The sequence below is a fragment of the Buteo buteo genome, chromosome 11 (assembly GCF_964188355.1).
Source record: "Buteo buteo chromosome 11, bButBut1.hap1.1, whole genome shotgun sequence".
In the NCBI taxonomy this organism is placed as follows: Eukaryota; Metazoa; Chordata; class Aves; order Accipitriformes; family Accipitridae; genus Buteo; species Buteo buteo.
Window position 1 is genome coordinate 27,677,734 of NC_134181.1, and position 25,446 is coordinate 27,703,179.

Below are 25,446 nucleotides of genomic sequence, written 5' to 3' on the forward strand. Positions count from 1 at the left end.
AGGTATTTATTTAGCATTTACCTTGGAATTCTGGGCTGTTAGGAGACTCGAGTTTAAGAAGCAGGTGGTGTGTCAGAGGTCCCCTTGTGCAGATTAAAGAACATTATAGAGGGATTCAGGACATACCTTCATTGCACAGTGTAGTGTGGTGACATCTGCACTAGTTTTAAATGGCTGTCAGAAGCAACCTCATACCAGAGAGTTCTGCACAACGAGAATGAGGTTTTGATGAACAAAGAGTTTTTCATTAAAGCATTTCTTAAAACAAACTTGAGATCCTTCTTTTCACAGCAAGCTGTGTCTGAGAAGTCCTCACAGCACACCAAAGTGTCCACAGGAAGGATAAGGAGAGCTGTTTGTCTCATTCACAATCCCACATCTGCCCTTCCAGATTTTGTAAGTAACTGGTAACTGACTACTGTCCACGTTTCCTACATGTTTTAACACCATGCTCTGCAGAGCCCAGTACTACTACAGCTTATTTCATAAGCAAATGAAATTGCTGTACCTCCTAATAAGCAATAGAAACAAGAGCTGTCCTTTTTGCAGGAAATTCAAGGCCACGTGCATGCCTGCCCCTTTTCATCACCATGTAAAATTGTTATTCTACGCCTCTGGAGACATGATTGCACAGCACAAACAAAGGCTTAGGATTGACTGAAAGCTTTACTCAAACATATCTGAGTGCTTGATGAGCTTCCATTCCTGAAGCAGCATCCACAGGTTAATCTTTTGATACATGGAGATGTACCTCCAGCACTCCCTAGGTCCTTTCTGCTGTGCACTTCTGGAAGAGACGCCGGGATGCACTGAGGCAGAGCAACCAGCAGGTGACCTCCCAGGCTCAAAAAGCCAGGCGAGTTCCTTAGCCCTTTGACAAAACACACCAGGTAGGTGTAAAACATCTCAAAGTATCTCCAGAAACATTAGTTTGAATTAAAGATGTCTCCCATAGCCTTTCATTTTCACGCAGTCGAGCTTTACTATTGCAATTTGGAAGAGAAAGCCAACTGGAATGGACAAAATGTATTTATGAAAACCATGTTTTCATCGTTATCATCAATTATTCTAAATTAAAGTAACAAAGTATTGTAACTTGTCAGCTCAATTAAAGACCAAAAAAGAAAAATCAATGCACATTTATGTTAAGAAAAAGTGCCATGCAGCTGTGGCTTTGCCTTTTGCTATTTAAAGTTTGGAAACACAATTTATCTAAGTAAACCAGCATTGAAGCAATCCAAATTAACCAAGAGACAAGCCATGACAACTTCAATTACAAAAATTATTTGTGAACAAAATTCCTTGATAATGTTTGAAAAGCTAAGGTTTCCAATATCTTAAGCAATGTGTAGTCTTTTAAAGCTGTATGAAGGGGAAACATTCTGATTTGGCAACTCTTTACTCTCTCTGTACATGTAATTGTCTACTGAAGAGAAAAGATAACAATGAATCAGGCCTGTAAAACTGAAATACATTAAATTGCACTAAAAATACCCTTATTTAGATAACTGCAGCCATTTCTTTTTGCAAAGTATTGTCCAATATACAGTACAAGCTTACATGAGAGTCGAGACACAGTACAGACATACATGATGCATTCCTTCAGGGTCCTCAGCAAGCAAGCAGGCACAGCAGATCATGTTACCGAAGAAAGAAAAAAGAATACTAAGAAATAAGCTTAGGAAATTATTGCTAAATGCTGTTTGATCATCTAAAATCTCTGCAAGGACAGATGGGAACAGAATTAATTTGGAAAAAATTTGGAGCCATATTTTCCAAGATTCTCAATATCCATTCATTCTGCAAGTACCCTCAAATCCATCCATACAAATGTCTCACTATAGTCTTGCCCCGCTGAGATTGCTCTGTATCATCTCTACTCACTTCCAGTTACAATCCTACTAAATCCTAGATTTCTGTTAATTTTATGTGTTTGTTATGTCGGTGCTTAGCAGTTTCTTCTCGCGTAATATTGAAGAAGCATCCAATGTAAATAACATGTAAATAACATACCCTGCATATTTCTGGAAATCATATTTACATACAATCTAAATATTGACACTTCTGTTTTTAATTCAACATTGTTATTAGTGTTTCTGGAGTAAATACATGGTACAAGTTTCTGTTCATGTGGCCTACTTCAAGCAATACACTATTTAAAGTGAACAATATGTAAACAACAAAATAAATTTGAAGCACATGATTAAAGTGTCTAATGTATTAGCTACTAATACTAATTGCAATAGGTAACCTTCCAATATGAAGAACTCCTATGATTAAAACCAACAAACAGATTTCTCCAGTTCTGACCACAAAAAGCAAAGAACATTCTTAAAACGTGACTGGCTACAATGAAGGAATTACTACATTAACAACTGATTCATTCATGTGAAGGTGAGTTAAGCCACTATTTAATCTATTTCATCTTAGGTTATCTATTATATTAAAGACTCACCTAGGTTACAAGATCTGCCTGGCTTTTAATTAATCACCTTAAAGCACTGCATTTTCCACATTCAAGTACTAGCATATGATCTATTTAATTAGTATATAAAGGGCTTCAACTGTCCCTGACCATTTACATAAGAGTTATCATTAAAGTCAAGTGCTAACAGAGCAAATAAAAGAGGCTACTAGAAAGGAAGCGTGATAGACTTGTCCCTCTGTGAACACCACCTGTTACCCTGTGCCCTCAGAGCATTCAGCCAGTCAAAACCAACACCCCTCACATTTTGGGTCAAGCTGAACCTATGCTGAGACAGAACTGATTCCTAACTTGACATTTCCTGGTAACTTTCCTCTGGTTCTTTTCACACAGGGTCTCTTACACCAGCTGGAGGCAGGCTTCTTCGTACAAAAGGCAAAACTAGGTGAAGGCACTGAAATGGAACAATATAAGGAATAATTTCAAAATTACAAAACACGAAAATTGCCAGGACTCTCAGGGGCTCTTAGCTTCTAAAGGAATTGCAAAGCCTAGGGAATGACTATGAAATAAGAGAAGGTATTTCCTTTCAAAACCTGGCACTGCTCCAAGGAAGGGCTAGCTTCTGCCAATAGGAAGTAGTCATCAAGTTTTCCTCAGCACAGTTGTTTACCTCCCCGAGTATTTTCCAAGAAGAGGTTTCAGTTCTGAACCAAGATGTGCAAACAGAAAAACTTACTGGAACAGGAGCTTTTAGGCATGTGAGATTTCAACATTTGGCTGTTTTTCTCAGAGAGCTTGCTCAACATGTTAAATACTTAAACAGAATCCAGAACACAGGCTGTCAGTTCACTGGGACAGCACAACAGCAAGCTCAGTCTCTCTTGTATTGCCCAAGCACATTCTGCAACATCACCCCCAATGATGCACTGGCTGCATCACCTCAACTAAGTGTAGTACCTTTACCTTTTTTCTTTCACTTGTGATTACCACCTATGTATCACCATGCATCAATGTACAAAGGTGGACACAATACCTCTCAAGTAACAGCACATCTAAAGGCAGAACTCACAGTGCACAACTCTATCCTCCAGTTTAGCCAAGACCTTAATCACATTTGGAAATTATGTTAAAGCGTGGCATCTTCCAAAACCTCCAAATCCTGCATAATCTGCACAACTCTCTGGTCCACATTTTCCCACCAGCACTAAGAAGAGAACTTTGCAGGGGAACGCTTTGCTTGGGACCAAGCTAGAAAGAAAACAGACAAAGAGCTATGAAGTAGGACTACAGCATGGAAATAGGTACTACAGTCAGACAAACCACAGCCAAGCACCAGAGATGCCAACTTAGATCTTCTAAACGGAAAGGGAATCCATGCAGTGATGTAGAGTCAAGGATAGAGGAATGGTGTGGGAAGGGGATGGGCTCAACATTAAGCAAGCTGGTTGCAAGCAGAAGCCCTAGCAACAAAGCAAAGCCCCAAAGCAAGACACCGAACAACTACAACCTCCCCTTGACCCATGGGATTCCTTCACCTATCAGCTACCTGGGACACCCACCAAACAGATTCCCTGACCTGAGCCTTCTTCCCTGGCCAGCTGTTCCAACACTGTTTGATTCCCAGGTGGAGTCTCTCAGGGGCTGGCAGATGACATTAATCCTCCCAAGGGCATCCAGTCGCTATGTATAAAGATCTGTTTACATGACCAATGTTTGAAAGCTTTACAGTAATGCTTTTTTTACAGAATTTTTACAGAACTAGTAGCACAGGGTTGCTGAGGAGCAAGCCTTTCTGTTTACCGTGGTGTGGATATCTTGTCTTCTTTTAAATTCCCATAAGTGGTGTGCTCCAGTCTCTGAATGTGCAAGAGAAATTTGATTCTCAGTCTGACAGAACAAATCAAATCAAGAGATCTTTATCTCAAAATACTGGAATGTCCTTGTAAACAGGTAGGCTTTCCCTTTATGAACAGCATTCTGTGACAATGGGAGGGGGAAGTCAACTTTCAGATGAGAGTGGGGATTAGCAGACTGCCTCTACACTGAGGCCTCTGCTGTTTAATAAGCACATCACTTTTCTGGAAAAAGTAGTAAACTAGCAAAAAATTGCAACTGCTACAAAATTATACAGGTTAGTTAATATCTGGTCTTGCCTGAGACCAGAGAATTCTTGAGTTTCAGAGGAGTCTAACAAAATGAAGCAGATGAGAATTACAATGCAAGTGAAGTTCAGGGAAAAGAAGATACTGTGTAGATGCTAGGAACATTCTGAGCTCTTTATATAGGGTGCTTGATCTTAAGTTTACTGTTATCACTCCAAAAAGAGATGATACGTCATTCGACCTTGTTAAGAAAAATCTGCCATCTTGTATTCTCTAACATTAAAAAAAAGGAATTACACACACAAAATGTTAGAAGCCATGAAGCACGAGATGATTTTGCTACCAAAAAAACTGTGATGCAGAAAGGTTACCACAGAAGAGGGCAACGATGGAGGTTCATACTTTTTTAAATGAAGTTAATCAGTTGCTATACATGCAGCCACAACTGGTCTTTTGGAAGTGTGCTTCCCACCTGCCTTTTTTATGAGGTACTGCATGAAATTTATTGCTACTAAGCTACCACTAACCCTGGAATAAGGCACAACCTCTTTGAATTTAGGCAATGCTACTGAACTGCCTAGAGGAGCTCCAAGGTGAGCTTCAGTGCCCATGGCTGCTGGGAACTCCAATGACAGTGAAGGAAGACCCTCTTTTCCTGAAAAGAGAAGGCCTTGTAAAAGGCCTAACCTCTAACCAACTTTCAGAAACACTAACAGCATTGTCTGAGTTAATTTGGACTTCTCCTGTGAATTGGAAACAATAATAAGTATTAATGGAGAAGGGATGATAGGTGAGCAAAAAATCACCTGTCTGCAAGACTTGCAGCAGTGTTAAAGGCAAAGCCAACGTCACTTCCCACAGCATGCGGATAGGTTAGCAGCTCCATGAGTAGGCAAAGGATACAGATTCTGTGTAATTGCTCATGCTATAGGTGTATCACCTTTTTGCTGAAGAAAAAATATGTCACTGTTCCTACTAAGCTTGCCACACGGCAAGCTGCCTGTAAATTATTATCACGCTGCCTGTAAATTGTCCCCAACCACTGCAATTAAGAGCAATCCTTCCACTCAGAGCAAGGGGAGAAGCATGAACCCCATCTATGTTTCCAAAAAGCCTGAACTGTTAAGACTAGAAGGAAGTGTTGCCAGTAGCCCAGACAACTGAGTAACGTGGCTGAAGTGAAACTCTTCCTCTGCTCCAGCTGATGATGAACTCAGCAACTAGGTTAGAAGAGTCTCTTACAGAACAGTAATGGCTACTTTCCACCTTAAGACTGAGAGCACTAGAATTCTGAGATGCACTCTTGAATCCCAGTATGTAATGATGAAATTTAAGAATAAGTAAAATGAATTCAAGGTTCATTACAAACATTATAGGTTTGGAATAACCTCATTTTAGGCTGCAGAACAGTTCCCTTTCTCATTTAATCAGCTATTGATACAGATCTGGGAATAGTCCAGCTGTTGACACAAGCTTGGGGCCCTGGGCCACTTTCCAAGTGTTTTCAGATGCACATTGGGCAAACAAGCTCTTTCTCAGACTATGCTTGCTAGTTAAACCATCTTTTCTCTACACCCTCTTCTTCTGTTTTCTTTCCCTCCTCTATTCCCCCTTTTTTCATACTTAGATAACATTCAACTCACCCTTCTTTCTCTGTATCTGATACTACACAAGGGCAAAGCCTCTCCACCTTTGTCAAACAAAACTGTTTCCTTTGCTGGGTTGGCCACCTGGAACATACAACGTTAAGCAATGTTAGCGGGAACCAATGTTGTTTCTGGCAGGACAGCCAACAGTATCCTCATTGGCACATCCTTTAGATAGATGGTGGTGCTGAACTAAAAGGCAGGGTGAGAAGCATTCTTGAGTAACTAGAGCACTGTCATGTGGATCACAGGCTTGAATCCAATGACTAAAAAATTAAAATAACAAAACCCAGAAGGTCTAAAGAGTGAGTTTGAAAAGAAAAAAAAAAAAGGTGGAAATCAGAATTAATCTTTAAGTCTTTTAATTAAAGCTTTCTGAAAGGGTGTCTCAGTGCAAGACCAGCTTTATTGAACTTTGCTACTCTCTTACCTAGTGACTTAACCATGTATTTAATAAAAGACTTTATGTACCCTAGTAGTACCAACATAGTATTTGTGAGCCTAAATGTATTCTCAGTAACTACATCACAGCTAGGCATAGCAATTGCTGCTAAATTATTCAACAGGACTAGATTGCAGGGTGTCATGCCCTGCTTTTGCCAGCTATTACTGCCAACACTAGATGGTGTAATGGATGCCATTATTATATTCAGTAAGAGTGGACACCTCTAGTGCCAAGGGCAGCTTCCAGTTTTGTGCCTGGTCACGTATCACTGTGAAGGGGCTCGGGTACCACTACCAGTATGTATGTCTCTGCATTTATGAAGTTTATTCATAATCACAATTGTTTGTTTGTTGCAAAAGGAAAAAGATGCTTTTTCTCTTGTTCCATAAAAAATTAAATAGGAAAATTAAATCACATACAGACAGAAAGTTAGGATTTTTCTTCAGCCATAATGCTAAGAAATCTGGATATCTATATGATAAATCACATCACAGCTAGTCTCAGCAGTATAGCTATAAATATCACAGAGCAGCACAAGAAGGGGCAGCCTGTTCAATATTTTTGTTTGCTGTAAAAAAGGGCAACTTACTTGAAATGAATGTCTAAAATCAGAAAGAGATATACTGGACCTGCATTTTGTTAGAAAACAGTGAAGTTTTTAATTGAGAATTAGAATTACAGAAGAAACATGAGTCCAAACCCAGAAGAGAAGAGACATACAAAGGAGAAGCAGACAGTTTTCAATGACGGGTGTCTCAGGGGCTTAGCAGGACCAGAACAACTTTTTGCACTCGGACTAAAAGGCTTGTTGAAAAGTCACCATATTTTTCACAAAGGTGTCAAAGTAGAAAGGTGAACTCTCAGCCTTAACTAAATGTCATGCTGCAGCGAGTAAGGGAAGAACAAATACAAACTCACAAATGCAGAGTTTGTTCTTCCTATCATGAAAGCCTGGCAGAACTCCAGTCCTGGAGTAATGCCAAACCAGCACACCAGTGCCTTTGAACTTCTAAAGCTCATGTTTTTCCTTTACTGTTTTAACATCTTAACTAATTTAAATTCAATGTACGAACGGGTTTCAGAAATAAATGTAGGTAGCCAACGTTTCAACATTTCGTAACTACTCAGGTTGTGGGCAACTGCCACAAACAAAGCATGGAAAGCTTTGGGCACTGAGCTAAGGTGGACATTTCAAAACAACCCCAGTGCCCTCGGTGGTTGTATACTGCTGCTTGCACGTTGCTGAACAGCTGCGTTCCCATGTGTCTAGTATTTCGAGGCTTTCTACCTACAAAACTTTCACTCGCCTGGGCCTAGGAGGTCTCAGGTCTGACACTAACGCATCACAGGACGGCAACGTCCCTCGTCAGATACCACCAAAAGCCATGTTTCACGTACCACACAGTACTACTACCTGTAAGAAACAGGCTGGATGCACAGGACAGCCCCTGAGGTATTTCTGCGTGCTCTCTTGCAACTTCTACTCATCAACCACTAACCTCCTCTCCGCTTTTTTTGTTCTTTTTGGCCCATTTTTTAGCTCATTTTCGCGGGATCTGTTACAGCTTCATTCTTGGCACTTGTGTTTCCGCTGATGTTGTCCCTTTCCCTCGGATTCTGCTCGTGACTGCTTTGGGACCGATCGCCCCCGGGAAGGCGGCCACAGCAGAGCTCTAACTGCGCGGCCACCTCCGACCCTGTCCGCTCCCTCCTCAGACTCTCCTCAGCTTCAGCGACGCCCCCCGCCCCCCCGCCCCAGCGAAGACTTCGCGCCGCAGCAGCACGGCGCGGCCCAGAAGCCCGCCCGCGCAGAGAGAGGCCCGCACCCCTGCACGGGCCGGGCCGGGCCGGGCCGAGCCGAGCCGGGCCGCCCCAGGCTCCCGACGAGCTCCACCGACCCCGCCCCTCCGCCACGCACTGACATCTCATCAGTCCCAACCCCCTCGCCTGATGCAATCCATTTCCCGCCTCGCTTTCAGCCGCAGGCCAATCACGGGCTAGTCAGGGCGCTCCGTCATGCCACCCCGGCCAATGAGGAAGAGCCACGATCGTAGAAGTCCGGGCGGGGCAGCCACGAGCGCAGACGGTCCGGAGTCGTGGTGCCGGGCAGCGCGTCGCCTCCCTCTCCTCCCGCGCCGGCCATGGCAGCGCTGCCCGGTGCCGCAGCCCCCCGGCTGCTCCTCATCCCTAGCAAAGCAGCCGAGCCACCCGGCCGCGCGGCCGGCCGCCATATTTCCGTTGTCCTGCCGGTAGGAGCCGCCGCCAGCTCCTCGGACCTGGAGGCCCCGCAGCCGGCCCGCAAGCGGCAACGGCTCACTCATCTGAGCCCAGAGGAGAAAGCGCTGCGCAGGTGAGGGCGCCCCGCCGCGGGGGTGGGGGGGCTCGCCGCGGCGGGTCGGGGTCGGGGGGGTTCTGGCCGCCCTGACGGCCGCCCTGCCCCGCAGGAAGCTGAAGAACCGCGTGGCGGCCCAGAGCGCCCGGGACAGGAAGAAGGCGCGGATGACGGAGCTGGAGCAGCAGGTGGTGGAGCTGGAGGAGGAGGTATGGGGCTGGGGGGCCGGCGGAGCGGGGGGCGGCCGCGGCCGGCGCTGCGGCCTCCTGCCTGACAGCTCTTTGCAGAACCAGAAGCTGCTGCTGGAGAACCGGCTCCTGCGGGAGAAGACGTGTAGCCTTGCTCTGGAGAACCAGGAGCTCCGCTGCCGCCTGGGCTTAGATGCTCTGAAGACAGAGGATGAGAGCGAGTCCGAGGTGAGCCTTCTGCCGCGCTGGTGGCGTGTCTTCATCTCTTTCAGGGCAGAACTTGCGGAGAGCTGCTGTGCCCCCAGAGGTGCCTGCGTGGCAGCGGGTGGGGAGGGGTAACCCCTGCGCTGAGAGCTCTTGGGGTGAAACTGCCGTGCTGTGAAGAGGGATAATTCATGTGCCAGGAACGCTCTTATCCTCCAAATGGATGCTTTCCTACAGACCGAACAGATGCTGAGTCTGAACTGGGTGCCACTGGTAGTGTGGGAGATAGTGGGCTGACTAGTTCCAGGCTGGTTTAAGATTATTTCTACATTATGTTCTAGAAGTGAGGTAGTAAGTGTTACAGTCATGTATGCCTGTCTCAGAAGAGCAGGGAGATATAGCGGAGGGGGTCAGGCTCTCATTTAAGTGGTGAACAAAATAAATCTGCAGATGTATGTAGGCTTGAGCCAACTTCAGAAGTGGTCTTACTTTTGGGTTCCTACTGCACAAGCAAGTGGATAATTTAATGTTGGAAGCCTTCGCAGGAAGAGCATGACTTTCATGATTATGTACTGTGCTGTCTGCCAGAACTCTTGTGGTGACTGACTGGATTTTTCTCCTTGGCACAGGTTGTGAAGGAATCGCAGGTGGATGAGATTAGATTGGTGACCGGGTCCGCTGAGTCCGCAGCACTCAGACTACGTGTTCCTCTGCAGCAGGTGCAGGCCCAGCAGTCACCATTTCTGATAGCTTCCACATGGATTCTGATGGCAGTGACTCTTCAGACTCAGAGGTGAGCATCCACTCCTATCCAAAACACCCACGAAATTCAGAACCACTGTGGATTGGAGACTAGTGTTGTAACTTCTTGATGTAAAGTCACTTGATGACTTTCTGTAGCTGGCTTGTTTTCCAAGTCTTTTGTTGCGGTCGGGACGGACAAAACGACAAGACAATGAAACTTTATAAAAGCAAGCTAGTGCAAAAAGCCTTTATTGCTCTCTTTCTCTGTTCATTTATACTCTCTTTCCCCAGATGTGTCTCTTATTGGTTCAAAGTTGTTATGCTGTGTTATCATTGGTTAACATTTGCACAGTTCATCACAACTCGGCTCTTCTGCCAAAAGGACACATACGCCTTGTCTTGCAGTTAACACTTCCTCAAAACTTGTTTCTCTTGCAGTTCTTCTTGTTCCTGTTTGTTCTCTCAAGGGTAGACTGGAATCTTCTCAAGGACAAAGTCGTCCTGTCCAGGGGCCTCAGTCCAGCTGAGGTCCCCCCCAGTCTTTGAATGCCATACCTGTTGCTTAAAACAGCTGTGTTAAGCTGTATCCAGTGAGAACAGTCATTCATGCAACTTGAACAAGTCCAGTTTCCATAAAATCTTGGAGGATATTGCCTGAAACAATCTCTTGGCTCTTACAGCAGAAGTGTACAAATACCAAAAGCATACTGTGCTATTACTGTTGTTGAAAACAAACTTGATCATTTTGCTGATGTGCTGGCACTTAGCAAAGCTGTTAGAACTTAACACCTGTCCCTTATGAATGACTTCAGAAATGTAAGGACAGGCATCTTTCACCTTTAAAAAAGAAAATCAAACTATAAAACAACAAAAAACCCCAAAACAAACCCCCCATCTTTGGTCATGGGCAGGTCTGCCTAAATCTGGTTCTGGTACTTGCTCTGTGGAGCCAGCAGGTAGTGTGATGTTTGTACCTGATGGGTCTGAGATCTTGTGGAGTTTCTAATAGAGGCTGTGAATATCAAATGCATGTAGAGTTCTATGGGGATTGTCAATACCCTTACAAAAAAGTTAATGGACAAAGAATTTCTGAAAGATAGGTAATTGCCTTAACTGTCTGGATGGTGGTGTTCTTGGTAAAACTCCTAGTTCTATGATCAAGTTAGCATACTTTAACTTCCAGATGAGGGTTAATAGATGCCACAGCTGATGTTTTGCTGTAACAGTAGTAGGCTCTCTTTCTAAAACAGTATTTCATTCTGCAGTCTGATCTCCTCTTGGGCTTTCTGGACAGTCTGGACCCAGAGATGTTTTTCAAATATGCTGATTCAGAGTCGACATGCCTGGAAAAGCTGGAGGAAGAGATCTGTGGAGAAACAAATTCCATACCAACCTCCCCCTCTCCCTCTTTGGGGTCCCCATCAGCTAAGCTGGAGGCCATTAATGAACTGATAAGGTTTGATCATGTGTACACAAAGCCCCTAATACTGGAGATTCCTGTTAAAATGGGCAACCAAACCAATATGCTAGTGAAAATTGAAGAAGTCTCTCTCTCTCCATCTGAAGATAAAGCTGTCCCTAAGATCCCAGTATCTGTGAAAGAGGAACCCGTAGACAGCTTCATGCCTGAACTGGGCATCTCTCATCTGCTTTCCTCTCATCACAGCCTTTCAGCCTCAAGCTATCTGTTGGATGCCTGTAGTGACTCTGGATATGAAGGATCCCTGTCGCCCTTCAGTGACATGTCCTCTCCACTTGACACTGACCATGCTTGGGAGGATAGCTTTGCCAATGAACTCTTTCCCCAACTGATCAGTGTCTAACTCAGTAGTGTTAACTCCCCTTGGATAACTACCCTGGCAGGATAACAGGATATGCCCCTTTGGGGTGGTGGTGGTGGAAATCAAGTGTATTCAGAAAAGCATTGCTAATTTCTACCCATGCTAATAGATGGAGTGATGGGCAATGCATTTCTCCTGCTATGAAAAAGCCTAGGGTATCCTGTCCTGCCCTCCCTCCCACCCCCACCAGTGGTGGCTTATGAGGGAGGAAAGCTTGTTTTTCTAACTTGCCAATTCCATGTGAACCTGAAAATGTTCATTTTGTTTTACATTTAAAATTATTTTGAAACCAAAAACTGCAGTGGGATATTCATGTATAGGCAACTGGGTTAAAAACTAAATAATCTGTACATCTTGCAGATCTACTATGTAAATGCTTGTTTTCCATTTGCTATGTAGAGTTGCTTTTTCCATTTAATATTTAACTGTATTGGTGCAATTAAAGTGCAATGCAGCTCACTGACCCTTTTTTGCCTTGGATCTCAGTGGGGTGGGAAGATTATTTGGGCCTTGCAGAATTTGAAGCTATAGAAATTTTAAGAGATTAGGTCACTTAGTGTCTTGTCCTTACACTACCATAATGCGCCAATCCAGCAGCACTTCTATGCTGTAGGTAGCTGGATGCTCTAGCAGTTTCTTTCTGGGAGCACTTAATGTTGCAAACTCTGTTCAAGGTAGATGGGTTTGTATGATGGCCAGAGCTGTTAGAACAAAATCTACAGTCTGAATAGGGAATACAGGTAGCAGTAGCTTGATGTCTGAATAAAATTCCTGTAATATCTTCCTGTTGGCCAGTAATGCCATTCAAAATGCTCAGTCTGAGTGAGGGAGGGTGCGTTTCAAGTGGTGTGTCTAGTGTTTGTGAAGCTGTGTGAGACATACATGGGGTGAAAAAGGTGCAGGTCCTATGTTACCACAGGAATTCCTGAAGTATAAAATTAACTTTGCAGGAGCTAATTTCAAATACCACAGTAGGACTTTTTTTTTGTCCTCATGCATTTTGTTTCAATGTCACAGTACTCAAAACACTTGGAGTGAGAAGAAACTGAAATTTTATACTGAAAGTGTGAGAGCTGTTCCAGGTGTTCGCACAACTGTTGTTTGTTTCAGTGCTATTTCTTGTCTTGCATTAAATTTGACAAAAATAACTTGAGGCAGGGGAGGGAAGGAAATGGGGGATGGGACAGGAGGGTATTGGTCACTAACATTCAAGGTGACAGGACTGCTTTGGATTACAAACTTGAGTAACCTAGCTTGTTGTAATAAAGCATTATATCTGAATACTGGATAGTAAAAACTACAGCTGTGCAATATAGCAGAAACTTAAATTAAAAAAAGTAAGTAGTCTGAGAATAAGTTGCTTTACTTTCAAGCTGGAAAACAGGGATGGCTGCAAGAGATCTCTTAGTACCTAATATATGTTGTTGGGAGTCCAAAAAGCAAATGGATAGGTGAGGATTCGATTCATAGTTTTGCATTACTTTTGTCAGTATTATTGGAACTTCATATGAAACTAAAAAAGTTCAAGTATAGCAGAAATAATGTAAGGAAGAGGTTTCATTTCTTTAAAACTGAGCTCTACATCTTCTAGCTTGGAAGTTGAAGACACAGTTTACAGAAATAAGTATGTAGTAGTTCAAAGTAGCACCTGTAAAACAATTGGTATTTCACATACTTTCCTCAGGGCTATAGGAAGGTTGAGACTAGCACACCAAAGATGTGCAGCCCATCCCACTGCTCATGCTTATTTTTGTTTCTTCAGGAGCTGATCCTAACTGTAGATGAAATGGAATTTTTGGTGATGTGTGCTATCTCCCTTAGGATATCTCAGGTTATCAAGGATGTTTCTCAGTCCAGTTTTACTCATGTGATGTTTAGGATTAGAATTGCATTTTCTGTGCACCTAGGCAAGCTACTGTGACTAAAGCAAGCACTTTTTAAGCATGACAACTGATAACCAAGCATTTTAATAGCTACTGAAAGTAAGGCCTTTACCAAAAGAAATGAAAATCAACTAATGAAATCAAGTACATAAAGTTATTAGTTTTGCTGCCTGAACATCTTTTTAAAGTCTTTCTTCCCTTGTTAATGTGCGAAGAGTGTGAACAAGCGGTAAGAGGGCTTGCCATATATTATGCATTGATTTAAATATAGTTTCTGCTATTAAAAACACTGTAAGGGCGAGTCTTTCTGTTGTTTTGGGTTAGTTGTGTTTTAGCTTAACTAATGCAGCAATAAATGGTGGCACAGCAAAAAATCTTCACTGAGCATTCAAGAACCTGCCTGGAAAACCTGAACATCCATCTGTGTTGGTTCCTTCTACCCTAACCCCACCCTCCAGTTTCTGTGTGGGCTGTCTTCACCAAAGAATGTCTCTCCAGCCTTCATGTTTAAAGGTGTAGAAATCCTGCCATTTCCTTCAAATTTGAGGGGGGAAAGAAGTCCAAAATCAAAGGAAGTGAAGAGTACCTTAAAGCTCACAGACTGTAACACCTGATACCTGCACAACTGCAGGGTTTTTTTTATTTTCCCAGCAATGCTTAAGGCAGTTCTTTTTTTCATGCTAGCTCAGGTTAAGACGGCAACATTAACTGACAGGATGAGTGGAAGTGAAGAGTTAATGTGAACTCTTCTGGCAAACTGCTTAAGAGATAAACTCCTTACACTGGATGCAACAGATTTCTTGGGGGAAGCGTGATCTTTGTTTTCAATGAATAAGGAAGAAGTTTACAATTCTTACGTCCAGCTTTTGGTGTACCATTACAAAGGCACTGCCCAGTATCATATACACATTTCATAATAACTGAATCCAAGGACTCAACAAGAGTAATTCAGCTCAAACCAAGACCAAAGTAGGGCAATCTTTTACCAAATTAGAGGGGCACAGAAAAACATAGCTGCCTTAGAAAAAACAACAAACCCAAACAACTGGAAAAGCTGTCTAGGCAGGAAATGGCTGTAGGCAACTCTCTAAGCTGTTGGGTTTTTCTTGAAGACAAAAGTTGGTGGAAAAACTGAAGGACCTGTTCCATGTCTGACACATTGAAGTCGAACAGCTGTACATGAAAGGTACACTGAGAGAAATAAGAATACATGCGAGACATGGCCATCCTAAACCAAAATCCTGTACCAATTATCAGCCTTGCCTGTGCTTAAGCCTTAAGGGAGATAACCACCAGAAAATTCAACATTGCAAAGGATTGCTTCAGACAGCATTCAGAATAAAAAGAATATATATATACACCTCTACTGCATATTACTTTCCTTTGTTCTTAAGTCAGCCAAACTACAGTTCTCAGCTGCTAGGCAAGCTTCTGCTCCAGTAATTATTCTGAGCCAGTGGTATAAGAAAGATCACTGCTCTCACAAGGTTGAGGTTTTAAATTGCTTTGATTCATTAAAGTAGTTAGTGGTGGTCTGAACCAGCATCAAGTGAAGTACAGCTTGATAGCTGTACATGTAAGCTTTTTGGGTCTCCTGTAAACTGAATTCAACTTGGCATGCCTGAGAGCAGCCACGTGCTCTGAAGTAAAGGCTGCTCCTGCAGCAGCAGCGGAGAAAGCAGTGGTAGCATAGATCCCTTCTTCTCCACCATAATCGCAGCAGCTGCCAACTGTCACTGAAGTAGAGCACTGCAATCCTCAGAATCATCCTTGTGCTACCACAGATAGAACAAGGCAAGAGGCTAAGAGTGGATGCGCGAGTGATACGGAGCAGAAAGCTACCATCTTCTGCTCGAGGAGTAACTTCACTGCAGCACGTCCTGCTGCTGCCCCAGCAGGCAGGAAAAGTCCTTCTTATGTCCTGTGGCCTGAAACACCTCGATGCAGAGACTGAAGCACTTCACCGGTGCTGCTGTATCTCTGTCGCTCTCTTCTCTCCTGCAACAGGCTGCTCTGAGAGGCTGGAAGACCTGTCATTTTGCCACCCTTCTGCCTTCCTCCAAAGCTGCCTGCCTGACCTGTCTCTTCTACCCAAGCAGCTCATATCAGTGCCTGTAGCCACCACCCAGCCCTGCCCGTCTCTGGAGGGCTACATCTGCACTGTTCAGCCACTGCAGCACTGCTCGCGAACATGTCCTGGATGAATTGCGAAGGTGATGCAAGATGAAGTGAAAGACGTAATCGTCAACACTGCCTGTTGCAAATCGCTTCCCTGCTCCGCTTACTGAGTAACATCCCAGGTGTGATTTACCAATTAAAAAGCCAGCAACATCGTCCTGCTGTGACCCTGGGCAGCACTGCAGCCTGGCTGGGCACCGGCAGCTGCTGCCTGTCTTTGTCTGACCTCACAGCTGAGCACTTTTTGTGCCTCCACGAGCAGCAAACTCCTCACGTCTAAAAAATTCAAGAAAAAAATCTGTTACGATCACTTTTCCATCATATTTGGAAATGGACTCTGGTTAATAGGTTCACACCCAAACCTTGTTAAGCACAGCAGACAAAAGTGTTCAATGAAGTAGTATTTAAATTGTTTTGCTTGCCTTTTTCAACTTTACAGCTACCGATACTTTCTGGCATGCTTTGTCCTGACTTACTGGCAGCATTACGTTCCAAGAGAAGCTGCTAATATTTATCAAGATCTCTTCCACTAAAAGCACACAACTAGCTCTTGTCAGGCATCGGGAAGCCTAATAGCATTCAGAATTTCTATTAGCCCTTATATATTTTACTAGAATCAAGTCCACTTAGGTGCTACCAAGGCAGGATAAGGTGGGTTTTTTTAATATATGTATTTATATAGTACATCAACATCCACAGATTAAAGTGTGAGCATTTAAACTGTCAGCAGAGGATCTTTATCTGAGATCTTCCTGTAAATGAGAGATGTCAAGTTAAACTAAACCCAGGCAAAGCTGGGGCAGCAAAGTGAAGAGAAACACATGCATAAAGCAGCAGATTTCACCTTTGCAGTATGATTCCTTAAGATGACGGCTTTCCGATTGCTCTAAATTCTGTTTTGGAGTCCTACTTGTCTCACAACAAGCATGGATCCAGACCCAGTGGTTCACACATATGTTACAACTGCATTTGATTAAATAAATCCTCCGTCACGAAAGCCACACATCTGCTCTAGCTAACTGATACAAGGCACAGGCTCTGGGACAATTATAAGTCCAGTTCCAAGTCCATGCCAAAATAAATTCTGTCCCTCTCCACAGGGTTGGCTCTGTAACTGAGATACTCCTCCCATCTCTACAATCTCCCAGGCACATCCTCAAGGACACTCTCAGCCAGCCAAGACAGCCTTACACAGTCCTAAATGGGTTGGGTTTTACACTACCCTTTTCCTCTCTCTGACTCTGCATTGGAGAAGTATTTAAGTCTTGTCTAAATCCACAGTACAATTTAAGCGAGTCAATGTTTGACTCGGCCTAGAAACCTCGAGGGGGGTATTACTATTTTTGAATATAAATCTGAAGTGCTATTTTCCCCCTCATTTTGAAAGCAAAGGTAATACTGGTCTAGCACACCCATCCTCATCCTTCAGCTGCTTGAAAAACATCAGAAGATGTTAAACAAAAGAGCAAAGTGTTACATTCCAATAAAATAATTATTAAAATTTGAATTTGTTTTAAAACTCTCCTCAAAAATGTCTTGCTTTTATACAGAACTAAGCAAGCTACGCATTCTTAATTTTAGTCTGAAGTAAAAGGAAAGATCTGCAAACACAAGCTATAGCAACACCTTTTGGTACTCCTTCACTCTGTTAGAGGCCTTTGGGTCATGACAGATGTACAGCAACTCTTCCTTTCTGGCAGCTTCAGGTTTATTCTACCCTGCTGTTGTCCCACCCCGTCCTGCTGAACACCGTGGAAGCAAGAAGTGACATACCCTTGGGACTATGTAGTTAAACAAAATCCCCTTAGGCCAGAAGAGTATTTTACCCTCCACTTGAAGGACTGGACTTAGGCTCTTAAGGTTTTCACTTTTATTAGGAAGGAAACACAGTCGTCTAAAAAATATTTTAGAAAATTTATTGAAAACTGACATACAAAGGGTGATTTGGTCCCAAGAGAAGACAGACCAGAATCAGATCTTCCATATTTCAAAATAAAGTTCTTCCTAATACTGCATCACATTTGCCATCCCGCTTGTAAACAGCATTAATAGAAGTCTTTTAAGGAAGCCAACAACAAATGAAACTTACAACTACAGAACTGTGAAAACACCCAGTAGCTTATTCTCTCTCACCCTCTCCAAATGTTTGCTATAGCAAGAATCTTGCTCAGTCCTCCTAGACACTAGATTCCTGCTCTACCCCACTCTTCTCCTCCCCCATCAATTTAAGTGATTCAACCCTGTTCTCTCCTATCACAAAGGCAGAAATTAATTATGAAAAACATTAAAATAAATGTTTTCTACCAAAGCAAATTTCTTGGACCCATTTGTTTCCCATCTCATGGTCTTTGTCAAGTCTACCACTATATTCTCATTTCAGATGGCAGAGTAACAGGGGTCTGTGATACCTTATTAGAATCAAACGATTAAGAGGAGATACACCTCTGAAAATCAACCTTTGGTACAAACATAACAGGAAAAAAAATGTATGCTTAGAAGCCATCTAAAAAAATTTCTTCCTCTGCAAATTTGATATGCAATTTGTCATTTTTAAAGAGGAAAAAACCTGCATCTAGATTTGACATATTTAGGCTTCCCACAGTTTTCTACATCTGCTGCAGTTTTACTGTTGCTGAGATGGTTTCATCAAATTTTTGAAATTTCTATCCTTTCTTTTCAGTTTATGTAGGATTCAGAGCTATCAGCTAAAACAGTTCCAACCTTGAACTTTCACTATAATTCTGCAAGCTTAAAAACACGTAATTATTTAGAGACATCACATTTTCCACTTGCAGCGACTACAGCCTTCTCCAAACTGCGTTGCTTTACTTTATACTCAAGCAATGTAGCATGTCAAAGGCTGTAGATTTTAAGGATGTTCAGCAGCTTAATAATACATGAAAAATTTTACACAGTACATGCAAGAGATTTATAGCAGACCCTGAAATTAAAAATTAGACTTAATAGCAAGATAAAGCTGCAGAGGTTCTCCAATTTAATAAGAGTTCCAGAATGGTAAAGTTATACACCGGTCTCCAGAGTAATACCCATTCAAACATTGGAATGTTTTTAGTGAAGCTCTGAAATGTTTTAGCAAGAGACAGCAAATTTCACACAACCTTCGACAAGAGCAGCATGATAGACAGGATTTAACAAATAGGAGCATCTTTTGAACAAAGCTTCTGCTGTCAGCCGAAAGAAAAGAAAGGATGACTGCAAAAAGAGAAACTTGACTTTAAACAATTGACTATGGATAATTCAACAGTAAAAAATATAATCACAAAGATTATCAAGTAGCTGTGCAAAGGAAGAGTAGATTTTTCTTATGCAAACAGCTGCATTACTGTGTACTTGCTTCTTTATGTTAGCAAGATGTCAAAAACAGACTGGGATGCTAAGACTCTGAACAGAACCTATTACTTGGAAAGGAATTTCTTATGAAAAGCCTCAATTCAGGTATCTCTGAGAAAGCTCAAGGTCCTAAGAACAGAAGGTAAGATTCTCTGCCTTGTTTAAGGGTTTTAAGCATAATGGAACTATTGTGCATTGAGGAAAGGTACAAGCAATAACTCATTGAGGATTCCTTTTCTTGACACCCTAAGCAGGGTACAAAATTCTTTTGGCATACATCTGTATAAACTATGTGACGTTACATTAATGGCACATGTTCTGGCTTAAATTTTAAATCTAGATTCCGTCAGGAAGAAGACAAACATCTCCTTTACTTCACCACCAATACCAGTCTCAAAGTCTGGGACTTTGTTACAGATGATAATCAGCATTTGACCCTCTTTATGCCAGAAAGCAGCTCCCTGTTATCCGATTTACTTATCATATTTATCAAAATTAAAGGATGCCATTTATTTAAATCAAAAGTTACTGTCTTAAATGGGCTTTCCCACTTGATGCATACAAAGAATCACAGCACAATGTAAAATGTGAATCTATTGGCTGAGAACCACTTTTCTGCAGACTTTGCATCATTTGGGGAGGGGGGCATCAAAAACCCACAAACACAATTTAGGAGCCAATGAACCAAACATGACTAAAGTTAGTAGACACCTTGCAAGTTAGTACCTCATTTTACCTTCTACAAAGCACGTGGCTTATGCTCAACTATAACATTCCTTCCCTACCATACTGCAGAGTGTATAATTTCTACATTTGAGTTTACATCAAGTACAAACCAGCCACAGATGAAAGAATATGAAAAGCTCTACTTCCACAGGGATTGGTTTTCTATCTGTGACTAGACTTAAAAGTATTTCTTCCTTTTCATACCTTTTTGTTATGCAAATTAAACTAAGTGACAAAGCATAGTATGTGCACCAAAGTCTTAATGGCTCAGTAAGTGAAAGTTGTGGCTTAAGCCACAGTTACATTCAATATTTGGATTTTATACTTTACCAAGGACAATTAAGAGGATATTTTCACCATTAAGCAAGATGGAAAGCTACTTCCTTGTTCCAAAGGCCTCTGGATTACCTTCTCAGTAAAACCAAGAATATTTAATAGACCGGAATACAGAAATCTTGGGGTTTTTTCAGTTTCCTTAAGTTGTGTCCGGCCAATCCATGTTCTTATGATTGTTAGTAGGAAAAACAAAAACAAATAATAAAACTTCAGATTCACACATCAAACCAGAAGGAAAGAGGGAATCAAAAAACAGCAACAAAAAACATCAGAAGCTCACCACTTCCAGTCTAAAATCTGGCATCTACAACTCCATTTCTTCTTCTGCACACCCAGAGATTCCTGAACTAGCATACGGATCTGGAGACATGGCAGTCTGTTGTGATTCAGGGAATGTTTCAGTCTGTGGGTCAAAAGCAGATCTTGGCGTTGACTGCTTGGCTTGACACCCTTCTGCACTCTGCTGCTTGAAGTTCTTAACAGAAACAGACTTCAGTTTATCTGTGAGAAATTCAGGAAGAGGTTTCCAAAGCACCAGCTCCATAGAAGGACGGCTCCTAGAAGGGATGGAGTCTCAGTTAAAGCAAGTTCTCCAATCACAACTATTAAATGCAGAAGACCAGTGAGTATCTTCAACCTATGTGCCAGCCTGGAACTATATTCCAGAATCCATATACCTTCCCTGCCCCCCCCCCCCATTAAATTTCCTCTTCCTTAACTAGTTCCATCACTTCTAGTTCTAACCCTGTATTTTCTTCCTTTTCTTTTGCACCAAACTTGACAACCACTGTCGGTCACGTTTCAGGACCTTCTTCTTTTGGAAACACACATACATAAAAATCAAGATATAATGGTTTATTCAACAAATTTCACTCTGTACAAATGAGGAGTGTGAAACAGACAGCTTGATGACCACTGTAGTTACTTCTCTTTTACATTAGTATAGTTTTTCCTATTTCTGACCAGATGAATGGTCTGTTATACAACATTGGCTGCATCATGCAGTAATTAAGGACACCTCCACAAACATGAGACTGAGTCTGTCTTTTCATTTGCATGCATTAGCTACATAGCACCACGATTTCCTCAAGAACTTACATAGATTCTATTATTTTCTTTGTCAGGCCTTCACCAAAATCCCTCTTCATCCCTTTTTTAAGGGTATCTGACAGGATAAGAGTGGGCAGATTGCTAACATTTCCATCAGCATGAACTTCCTCATCTTCATCAATTATCCTAGGAATGGAGGGGGAAGAGGGAGATAAACACTATTGAGCATACTGTTAACAGGCACATCCACCGCAGACTACAGTTATGTCTGCGTGCACTGCATTGTACAGTGTAGATATCTGACCTAGGCCGAGTACCAGAAGCAGTGTGGCCATGTTAACATGAGTCTCTCTTGGGCCAATATACCCTAAGAATGACTGTTACCACTGAAGCCACTTGAGCAGCTATGCCACTTCTGGTACCTGAGCTAGCTTCGTTATCCCTGCATCGTCTAGCAGTGCACAATGCAGGCGTACACCAAGAGAAAATAAATAAATTCACTTCAGGGGAAACTGATTCAGTCACATTACAAAAGTGAGTCTCAGTTATGCAGTAGCTTCACCTGCTCAATTCCCCATATCTTAACTTTGAGAATTATTGAAAAGCAATATCTTAACTTTGAGAATTATTGAAAAGCAACTGAATACAGTTCTTAAGCTTTAACAAGGTTGCACCAATTTCTCAGAGATTAAAATGGCACAAAAAGTTGAAACATTTAGAACAAACTGGAGGTTATCTCCTTTGTTTTTGGTAAACCTTTTAAAGAAAATTTAGCAGAGTAGCTGGGAAGGATGGGGAACAATCCTTTGAGAGGTCCAAAGCAGACTTTGCAATGCAGATACAGCCAGATAATAAAGACATATATCACTACTCTGATTTACCCATGAAAAAATAAAATAAGCTAACAGTACCTTGCTTCCCTTCACGCATCATCTATGGAGTAATCATCTAAAAAAAAATCTTGTTTTATAAATTATAAAACTTTTGGCTTTTCTAACAGCTGTCTGCAGTGGTCATTTTGGGTACTTCAGAATACTAGCTCAACTGCAATCAACTGATATATACATGTGACATTCCCAGAAATCTTTCAAAGGCAAGAATGCACAGTACATTTATTATTAGATGATTGCAACAGACTGCCCATAGCCACCCCATTACCTCAATATCAAGCTCTCTGTTATTTAACAGCAAGATGAACCTTAGTCTTATTGCATATATGCAGAGAAATCTCTCTGGTTCATGCTATTCTCTACAATGACAAATTCACATCTATCTTGAGCATTTAGAAGTATTAATCATAGAACAAGCTGCAGTTGGTTAAAAAAAGTTGAGCTCGTCTGACCAGGCAACATTGGTTAAAATTTGAGCTCTGGATACTCACAAAAGAGCATGAAACCCCATTAGGGTATACTGATGCTGCATAATGATTCTGAAAAGGTGGTTATTTATTCAGCATCTTTTGCTCTAGCACCCTCAATTTCAGATCACAGTATCAGCCCCAAGACTCATAGGACCACAGGTAGCCTAAAAAGAAATCGCTTAAACAGGAGGTTCATCTCAGACTTACAGTAGTGTTATCACATCACTAAGTGCTAGATTTACCCCCTAATGCCCACCAAAAAAAGGGAAAGCTCAGCAAAGCCAGTCTACTCAATCCCTGCATTTACCTGTCCTCAATTTCCTGAAGCTTCCTGCGAGCAACCTCGTATTGCTGTTCCCCCATTGTCTGATCCATTTCTTCACAGGGAATTTCTAACATGGCAGTTTCAGGACAGCTGCCACCATACTGACTTGCTACCTCCCCAGCTGCCTGCTGACCTGCACAGAGAATCCATTCTTCATTGTTGGGATTCAAAGGGCAATTTTTGGCTCCTGTCAGTCTCTTCTTCCGCACAGGACAACTAGGAAATAAAATAAGTTTACATTTTTCAAACGAGAAATGTGGCATTCTACAGGAGAAAATGTTATAGAGAGCTATGTGCATTTCAACAGATTGACACACTATGGAAACACAACCTCCACAAAGAAAATAAATCCACATTGCTCTTATTAAAATGTGGGTACCCATGCAAGAAAATCAGTGCTACACAATTAATTAGGTAACGGAAATGGATTTGGGCTCATGTGCAATTCAAGGGAAGAGTTCCAAATGGAAACAATGATAGAAGTTCCCTTCCTGTGTATGTTGTAGCTGAGGTGTGCTCAAATCTTTACAGAAAACAAAAAGCAAATTAAGATTTTTCAGGCTATAAAAGACAAATTTAATTTACCCTTCCGCCTCTTCTTCTAACTTATGCTTCTTTCCACAGCGAACAGAGACACTGCAAAAGAAAAACAAATGGCTATTTAACTTCGACTTATATCTTCCAGTGACACTGAGATTTTCAAACACTATTTTCCTCCCTTTTAAAAATTCACTTCAGCTAAGAGTAACAGTCACAGTATGTCATGAGCTGTGAAGGGAATGGAAGTTTTGGACAAAAAAAGACCACTTTGTTCCAAAAGAGTCAAAGAAGGCCGCAATTACTCAGTTCTCTGAGCAGAATTCCATACTAATTTCTCCTCCTTCACGTTATTTATTTTTTCCATGAAGGGCAAGACCAATTTTTGCTAAAATTCAAATGCATCAAGAAGCAACACATGATCCAACTCCAGTCTCTTAACATATTGTCTCACAGTGACATACTCAAATTAAATATGACCAAACAACATTTTATGGAATAATTTAAGTTTTCTGTGCTCACACATGAAAAGTTAAAAAAAAAAAAAAAGTTAAAAAAGTGCATGAGCTTAAAAGCATGTCAAGATGTTGGTAAACTTCATCACATTTCTTTCCTTTTAAAAGGCTCTTTCATCCCCCACCAACAAACTTCAAGACCGTAAGATGAGCACAATACAATCCTGACACTGTACAAGCGAAACACTACTATAAGAAAACAAATTATAACCCGCCTTGAAAAGAAAAGTTATTTCGCACTGCCAGTGCAGCCAAGAAACGCGTTCCCTCCTGGTTCTGGCAGCACCTGGTTTTGCACTTACTGGCTGTGACCCTGTGGCAGGTGCAGGCCTTGCGGGTGGGCCGCACTCGTGAAGGAGCCCACCGGGGCGACCGTCAAGCCCTCATTGTAACTTCCGAGCGCAGCCAGGGAGGCAACGTCGAAGCTGCTTTGCAGATACAGGCTGGAGGAACCGCCGCCATCGGCACCATCGCTTCCGTTCCCTGCCATTACCATCACGGGGGGCTGGAGACGGTCGCGGCCCACGGCTCCGGGCTGCGGGTCGTCCCGCGCGAGGGCCAGCGGGCCGTGTCGGTCAGGGGCGGCGGCCGGAGCCTGGGGGAACTCCACGGCAGGACCCGCAGGGATGCCCTGACAGGATCTGCCCAGCGCTGCCATTTCCTGCTGCCGGGGAGAAAGAGGACATCAACGCCGCCCCTCCCCACCGCCGAGCGGGGCGGCCCCCTCGGGGGGGGCCGGGGCCGGCTCCCTCCGCGCTACGAGACGCCCCGGGACCCCGGCCCGAGGCCGCCCTCCCGCTGCTGGCGCCGGTCCGGCCCGAGGCGCTCCCTCCGGGGACCGGCGCTGAACGGCACTGGCGACCCCCGCGGGTGACACGGTCAAGCGGCACCGCTGGCCGCCCCGGGCACCACTGGGGCCCGGCCCGGCCCGGCCCGGCCCGGCCCGCCCTGGCGCAACAGCAGGAAAACGGCTGCCCGCCCCCGCTCGCTCGCCCGCCCGCCCGCGCCGCGCTTACCGCCGGGCCGGGCCAGGCCCGGAGCTGGACGACACCGCCAGAGCCCAGAACCTTTCCAGGCCTTTCGCCGCACTTGGAGAAGGCTGACGCGGGCACTATGGGAGCTGTAGTCCCGGCCGGAGCGCGGGGCGCGGCGGGAGCTGTAGTCCCCGGCGGCGGAGGGGCGCGGCGGGAGCTGTAGTCCCGGATTGAGGGGTGTGGGGCGCGGCGGGAGCTGTAGTCCCGGGCGGTGGCGGGGG

At 43.2% G+C, this 25,446-nt stretch overlaps 3 protein-coding genes across 7 annotated transcripts in view; 1 reads left to right on the forward strand and 2 right to left on the reverse strand.

The window, feature by feature from the left end:
- The window catches only part of ZNRF3 (zinc and ring finger 3), a 137,027-nt gene extending 116,285 nt beyond the window's left edge, over nucleotides 1–20,742 (reverse strand). Inside the window, exon 1 of one of the 2 annotated variants that reach the window (XM_075041079.1) lies at nucleotides 20,685–20,742. In XM_075041079.1, coding sequence (XP_074897180.1) covers nucleotides 20,685–20,708 — 24 coding nt within the window. In that variant the 5' untranslated portion in view covers nucleotides 20,709–20,742. Of the gene's footprint in view, nucleotides 1–8,035; nucleotides 8,128–20,684 lie in introns of those variants that run through there. The other variant, XM_075041080.1, reaches the window with a different exon arrangement.
- On the forward strand, nucleotides 8,676–12,393 carry XBP1 (X-box binding protein 1). The gene is given in 6 exon segments (XM_075041097.1): nucleotides 8,676–8,971; nucleotides 9,066–9,162; nucleotides 9,241–9,369; nucleotides 9,975–10,028; nucleotides 10,031–10,138; nucleotides 11,355–12,393. Coding segments are annotated over 6 exon segments (1,155 nt in total). The 5' UTR covers nucleotides 8,676–8,762; the 3' UTR covers nucleotides 11,913–12,393.
- CCDC117 (coiled-coil domain containing 117) lies at nucleotides 17,892–25,316 on the reverse strand. 4 transcript variants are annotated; one of them, XM_075041099.1, is made up of 7 exons: nucleotides 25,208–25,316; nucleotides 24,494–24,855; nucleotides 23,725–23,775; nucleotides 23,122–23,355; nucleotides 21,503–21,640; nucleotides 20,685–20,961; nucleotides 17,892–20,570 (listed from the first exon to the last, which is right to left on the reverse strand). In XM_075041099.1, the coding sequence occupies exons 2-6, from the start codon at nucleotides 24,847–24,849 to the stop codon at nucleotides 20,709–20,711; spliced, it is 1,032 nt and encodes a 343-aa protein (XP_074897200.1). In that variant the 5' UTR covers nucleotides 24,850–24,855; nucleotides 25,208–25,316; the 3' UTR covers nucleotides 17,892–20,570; nucleotides 20,685–20,708. The 4 variants fall into 4 exon arrangements, with proteins under 4 accessions (XP_074897200.1, XP_074897201.1, XP_074897199.1 ...); XM_075041100.1 differs by having other exon boundaries at nucleotides 17,892–20,961; XM_075041098.1 differs by having other exon boundaries at nucleotides 17,892–20,961; nucleotides 24,494–24,852; nucleotides 25,208–25,287.
- Nucleotides 25,317–25,446: the final 130 nt, after the last annotated feature.